This window comes from Lipophrys pholis (assembly GCF_963383615.2).
Source record: "Lipophrys pholis genome assembly, chromosome: 16".
NCBI classification, from domain to species: Eukaryota; Metazoa; Chordata; class Actinopteri; order Blenniiformes; family Blenniidae; genus Lipophrys; species Lipophrys pholis.
In genome coordinates, this window is record NC_137634.1 from 14,726,338 (window position 1) to 14,733,484 (window position 7,147).

General features: G+C 42.6%; 1 protein-coding gene across 4 annotated transcripts in view; it reads right to left on the minus strand.

Annotated features, from left to right (window-relative positions):
• Nucleotides 1-6,803, minus strand: part of LOC308121774 (cell adhesion molecule 2-like) — a 205,900-nt gene extending 199,097 nt beyond the window's left edge. Inside the window, exon 1 of one of the 4 annotated variants that reach the window (XM_080483239.1) lies at nt 6,327-6,803. In XM_080483239.1, the coding sequence (XP_080339365.1) occupies nt 6,327-6,387 (61 nt within the window). In that variant the 5' untranslated portion in view covers nt 6,388-6,803. The remainder of the gene's footprint in view (nt 1-6,326) is intronic. The other 3 variants (XM_080483241.1, XM_080483240.1, XM_080483238.1) reach the window with 3 other exon arrangements.
• Between the last annotated feature and the right edge of the window lie 344 nt (nt 6,804-7,147).

The window sequence follows — 7,147 nt, forward strand, 5'->3', positions numbered from 1 at the left end:
GTACAGGAGTTCATATTCCTACTTGTAAACATAAATAGCTGCAACTTTAAAGAAAAGCCCCATCAGCTCATATTTTAGCTGAGCTTGCATACTTTCTTTCACCTACTGGGAGGTCTATTTAGGGTGGAAACTTGCTGTCTGCTGATGCCGCTGCTGCAGCCGAATCCACCTGTGGGCTTGTTTTTTCACCATTCTCAATAGGAGGCTGCATTTGATCTCTCTCTTTGCTCGCTTTGGGCTGCCTTTAAATTACTCATTGCCTAAGAGATAAGAAACACAGCCTTGATGCCAAAACTAAAAATCTACATTTACTCTACACATACTTCCTCCAAAGATGTTTATTCGTGGCTTAGAAGTGTGATTGACATGTTCTGTATTTTTAACTAAAAGGGGGATATTAGCTCACAGCATCAGCAGCTTATGATTCTATTGGATACGGCCTATCACTTGGGTATAAATATACTATTTATTGGAATTAAACTACTACCTATAAATGAGACATGTTCTTGATTCTAAGCCTGACAGCATAATTGCAGGTTGGGTTATTTTTTTTTTTTTGTAGCTTTAAATGTGCAATGATTTAAACAACTACAGTCTCATTGCAGCGACACAGACAATTATTCTATCCCGTGGCAAAATCAATAAAGACCAATACTTCAGAATTAAGTAAAGTGAATAATCACTTTTAAGATATGGCACGTGTGTTTGTGTGTTCACACAAATTCTAAACCGAAAACAAATTTGAAAAAAAAAAAAATAAATGTGTGTGTGCGTCCGTGTTTTCTACGCACAGGGACTCTGGTTCTGAGTGATTATTTTTATCTGATGACGAAACATATTCCTCCTGGCAGGAGCGATGTCTTCTGAGAAGGCAATACATCCGCAAGACTTGAGGGCTCACTGAATGTTTGACTATTGACTATTGATGAGCAGGAATGCTAGTCTCCAGCCATTGGGTTCAATATAAGTGTAAAACCTCAGATGAACCTTGTACCATTTATGTTTGACAATCTGAGATTAGCAACGAACTGTGACCAGCCAGATTCACCACAAGGCCTTATGGGGAAACCATCCTATGTCTCCTATTTTTATTCAACATGCATGCATTTTATTTTCATTTGTAATTGCGAATGAAACTTGGTTCAAAATGTGCTTAAAACCACAATCTTACCTTTGTCTGTGAAGCTAATAAGCTGTTGGAAATTGGCTTGTGGCCTTCAAAGTATAGCAGATACCACACAAGATCTCTGTCGGCTTTACACTGTGATCTCTATGCTCACCAAAGCACAAAATAATGCCCGATTTTGAGTGAGAATTTGTACTACTACAGTCATACCTTAGACTAGTAAAATCATTCTAGTCCATATCCTTACTCAACAGAAAAGGCATTACCAAAAACTTCCGTCACACGCGGTGACGATATTTCAATCATAAACACCAGCAGGCTAAACAAAATTAAACTACACTTTTACATAGAAATAACCAAAAACTAGGGTTGGGACTTTCACTTGTTAATTTTCAGTTATAAATTATTGGAAAAAATATCATGTTAAAAATAACTTAGGCATTTAACAGACATTTTCTCACTGAACCTGAGAACGTTCCTTTCAGTTGTCGACATACCGATCATAACGATGTGGCAAACACTTCCGATAACAAACGTGGACGAGTAGACGCCTCATTCACTGGTTCCAGTCTATTTACTTTTATTGAGGAAAAAGGTCCTTACATGATTAAAATATTCATAACAGACTCATTTTACAACACATTTTCACCCAGTTTGGCTTCTGACAAACAGCTGTGGCAGTAAATCCCTGCAAAAATCCACTGGCAAATAAAATGTCCACACGGTCAAATGCAAAAGAGCCACGTGCCGAACAATGTGTAGGGGGCCTTTATATCCATGCATGTGGACCTCATTTGCACTAGCGCATTTTGACAGGGATTTACTACGATGATGACTGATTTGAAACAATATGCATACTGAGAGGGCCACTGCAGGCGTGCCAGTGATTATGCTGGTGCGTGCCAACTGTGGTATGCTGTGCCCCTGGTCTATTGTGTCTTGTATTAAACCTATTCCTACCCGTATAAGGAACAACATACATAAAAACTGTAGCATTAAAGGTGGCATTACTTTGTCATTTTCCAAACACAGAATAAGTCAGATTTGTCTTCAAGTTCAATTATGTCCCAAGTCAGCAATCAGGTGATTGCGAGCCAGTTGTGAAATTACTCCGATTTCCTCCTTGTAAGAAATGGAAGAAGGAAGATTACACAGTGACACAAGCAGACTAAATTCAAATTTGACAGGTGTTTTTGAGGTGATTATAAAGACTCCCTATAAACTGGCATATTGACTGAATTTTTTTATTGTTTTAAATGGATTGTTAACTCACATTCATTATCAAACAATACTGAAATATTGCAGTAAAGCAATGATGCTTATTTTGGGTGTCATTTCAGTCTGTGCTACACCATTTGTTGTTGGCACTTCTTTTTTTTTGCAGCTCATAAATACCTAGGAGATTTTCACATGCTGGTTTGGTAAGTGAGCTATTGGCTATTGCTCGGCACACAAGATCACATTTACATAAAACATTTGATCTTCTCTGTGGTCTCTTGCTATGTGTGTTTTTGCCACGTTTGAATCTTTGCCATCTGCAGTATGCATATTAGGCATAGCAATGCCTTCTTCTCTGTCTAACTTTATCCCTCCATCTTGAAAGGAAACCCTCAGATCATCTGCATTTAAATTTTCCATAGCTGTAGAGTTCCATGCAAAACCCGCCAAAAATGCACTAGTTCAATAATATGTGAAACAGTTGAAGCAGGTGGCAAGATCACCAAGGTTGTTTTTTTTAAGTGGAGCAGTGCTGGAGAGGCAGATTTCTACTCTGCCATGAAGAGCTTTTAAGCTCTGAATCCTACCACGTTCCCCTCTAGCCTCCACCTCCTTTCTGTTTTAACTTTTTTTAACACCTGGACTAACAAAAGACTGGCTTTGATCATGGGAAATCCCTTGGCAGAGCAGCAATGAATCCACAGAGGAGCCCCATGTGTGTATGTACGTGTGCATTTGTCTGTGTGATGCACACCAAGCCAGAGCTGCTCTACTAAGGATTCTCAGTATTGAAGCTTCATGGCATGGGTATAAGGTACACAGCATCTCACATGTGCCATGCGTCAAAGCTCAGCTGTGAAAAAGAGCACACTTGCAGACACACGGAAATGGGAGGGAGAGTGCAAGTGAGCAAAAAAGAGGGAACATCTTGTTTCTCCCATGTAATCAGTGGCTCTGCAAACACACACACAAGGCCGCTTGTTATCAGAAGCTTTCCCACGCTGCTGTGGTACAAAGCTCCACACCAGGATGGGAGGATGAAGCGAGGGAGGAATGGACGGAAGTACAGAGGGATGGAGGGTCAGCCTTCAGCAGCTTAGACTCACTGCGGGGATAAACACATCCCTCAGCGGGGGTTTGTATTTAGGCTCGCAAGATCAGAGTTCAGAACAGACAGACTGCCGGGCAGGCAAAGCGACGGGAAACAGGCAGAGCAGCGGAGATAAACAAGCTTCCAAACAGCAAACGACCAGTGCACATATCACATATGCACACTTTAGTTGAGGAGATTGCACATTCCTCCTCCACACCTCTGCTCCCACATTAGTCTTACATCAACTCCCCTATTCTAGAACATCTCCCTGTGTCTCTGTCGCTCCCTGCCTCTATCTCCCCTCGCCTGCTGCTCAGCCCTGAGCTCTTACGTAAGAGTCCCATTTGCATAACAGGCTGTTTTCTCTGGCTACGGCATGGGCACATGAGACACACTGGATAATATGTTAACAACTCGGGCTGTTGGTAAACAACGACCTCCATCACAACACTTCACATTCACACTATATATACGGCGCAGGTCTAGTCAGTGACAGAGATTTAGTGTCTCTGGATGTCTTGATGCCAGCTGGCTCAAGGCCAGAGGGGCTGAAACAGCTGTCATTTACAGGGCACACGGATATGTCTTTGGCTTGATAGACTTCATTCAGGAGGAGGCTGACCTGCCTGCTGTGTGGAACCTATGCAATAATAGGTCTTGCTCCAAGAGATGACTGTTCAAATCAAGAAGCCTAGTATTATCCTCTTCAGGGTTCGGACGAGGGAGAAAGAGACTTGTGCGAGTGCGTGCGGTGTGTAAGCGCACATCAAATGATCCTGATGTGAGCTTCACGGTTACTGGCATGCTTGTGCCATTGCTTAGGCCTCTTCAAACACGAGCTATCCAAACAGGACACACATTTGCAGGAATATATGCAAACATTCACTTGCATTTGAGCACACACTCATAATGAGTGTGCCGCCCTTAAGAGAATAAAGAGGGAAATAAAGGCTCCGCAACGTCAATAAATGCTGCAGTGGAAGCTGTCAGATATATCCTAAGATACCTCATTACACACCAATTCATTAAGTCAAGAATGGCCTTAATCATTTCTGGTTATTAAGGAAGGACCGCTCTCAGTCTCTCATGTGCACACACACATGCACTTCAAAGAGACGACAACAAATGATCAAGGGAATCAAGCACAAATGATCTCTCATTTTGGATTTCTCCTTTACACGTGTGGAAAACAGTGATGGAAGTCAAGATGATGCTAATTTTGGCTTTCATGTTATTAAATGTGTTATTCTGGGTCTTAAATATGCCTTTATTTGAATCCGGGAGGGGGAAGTGGACTAAAGCTCAGCATTGCATCTGTGGCCCTGCTGCTAGACTGACAGTTGTTTCTGAGTAAACCCATCACCTTCCTCCTGCCACGTAGCATGAAAGTGCCCGTCCGCGATCCCAAGAGGCTGTTTTCGTCATTTACCTTCCTATACAAATATAAGTAGCACCGGATTTCTAAGTGAGCATGGAGACTTGAATGTCATCTTGTAATTAAAGGGGAGCGTTATGGGATTGTCGTAAACATGCTCATTATCATCAGATTTAAATGATTAGCAACAAATATAGGAATAAGAGTAAAAAAATTAATAAATAATAATCCCAGTAGTGTCAGAGGATATTCTCTACAGTGTAGATAATTGCAAATGTAACTTTTTATAACAGGTACAAATTGGAAATGCATAGTGAAAACTTGGTAAATGACAAGTTGTAAATTGTGACGCCAGTTTAGCCAATGTGCGTTTGTTATTTATTTTTCAAATTGTTTGCAATGATATGTCTATTTTGATGTGTGTAAGAAACACAGGAGGCACGCACCATTCACTGTGACCTTGATCCCCAAAGTCACCTGACTGTTGTGTTTACAGTCGGATCATCTGTAGTCTAAACACCCCTGTGAGCTGTTTACAGTATTGCTACCAAAAGTCTCTGGTAGAGACATACACAACACCGAAACGGTCTTCCTCTTACAACTCAAACTACAAGTCAGATCTGTAAGGCATTGTCATATATCGGTTTAACCTTAAAGGTAAAGGTTAATGTTATTAAATATGGTGCCAACATATCAAGTTTTGATCATTTGAAGAAATTTTTCATTTCCTTTTAATGGTTGTCTGAGGTTAATGGCAGCTTTAAAATCCTCTCACATGCAGTTGACGTGAGCTGACAGTGTGCTGCTGAGCAATATAGAAAAACGAGAAGAAGAAAAAAATCTATACATAAGGAAGTGAACAAAGCACTGCTTCACATTCAGCAGCATCAAACAGTTGAGACGCCCGCAACTGTCTGTGGGACCTATCCCTAAGTGCTGTAAGTCAAAAACAACTGCGGTGTTGGTTATTTCACTGTGAGGTGTGTCTTTATTTGCCCCCGTTTGCAATTCATGCACAGGACACAACACGCAGGAGACGCACCACACTGCAGGGCTGAACAGTTCAGCTCAGCTTGTGCACACGAACAGAGGAAAAAAGGGAATTCCTCATATGAACTCTAATATCCAATAGATGCATAATGTTACAGGATCAGTTTTCTCTTCTGAGATATACGCACAGGACACGTCTGCAGACGGACCCTCAATTCAACGCACGTATACACGCTCAGCCAGACACACGTGTACATGAATGAAAACCGCTGTGTGTGTGTTCAGATATTGTGAGACCCACATGTTTCTCACCGGACCTCCGCGGACACACACTAATGTGTGTGTGTGTGTGTGTGTGTGTGTGTGTGTGTGTGTGTGTGTGTGTGTGTGTGTGTGTGTGTGTGTGTGTGACCGCGCGTTTTGCCCCCTTCGTCTGCCCTGCCGCTGGCCTGAAACACGCACGCGTGCGCACAGAGCACGCACGCTCACCAAGACGCGCACAAATACGCACCACTCGGGCTCACCTTTCAGAAGAATCCCATAAATAGTGTAGAGGGTGAAAATTAAATTACTCTTGAGAATCATCCTGTCTTCTTTCTTTTGCCTCCTGCGTATTTCTCCGCTCCGTCTCCCCCACTGGACCTCTCGGACCGGACGGTTTTGTCAGCTATCCAGGTGGACTTGAGAGTGCGTCTTTTGTGCGTCTCTGGGAAAAAAACAGGTTAACGCAGACGACTGGTGTTGCTCTGGATGAATGATCTTTTCTCCCTCCTTAAGAACAATATTCTGGGTGTTGTTGTTGTTTTTTCTTTTTTCTTTTTCTTTTTTTCAGGAATGCGCCACGGGAGAGGTCGCCTCAGACTCAGTTGACGGGACTCTGCGCAGCAGCCAGAACCCTCAGGGACTAAGCACAGTCGTCCTCCGGTTTACAGGATAAACGCTGCCGTTGTGGTACTACTGCCTGCTCAGCTCCTGCTCGGCTGTGTGGATCAGTCCACAGTGCAGAGAACACGAGTGGATTGTTTGAGTCCCGCCCCCACGCGGCTTCAGACGGACGGGAAACGTGAACCAATCACGGAGAAGCCGAGGCTACCCGGGGTGGGGGAGGGAGCCGGGACAGGGAGGGAGAAGGGAGAGTCAGCGCGTTAGACACACTGTAAGAAATATCACTTTGTGCAAGTTTTAGGCATTATGTTGTTCGAAAGTAATACAATTGAAGAAGAAGAAAAAAAAAACCACTCATGTATAAATATTCGACTATTTCTAAAGTGCGCTTTTCAGGACGCAGATATTCTCCCTTTTCTAAATTCATTTTTAATTAATTTGTACACTGGAGTTAAAACAA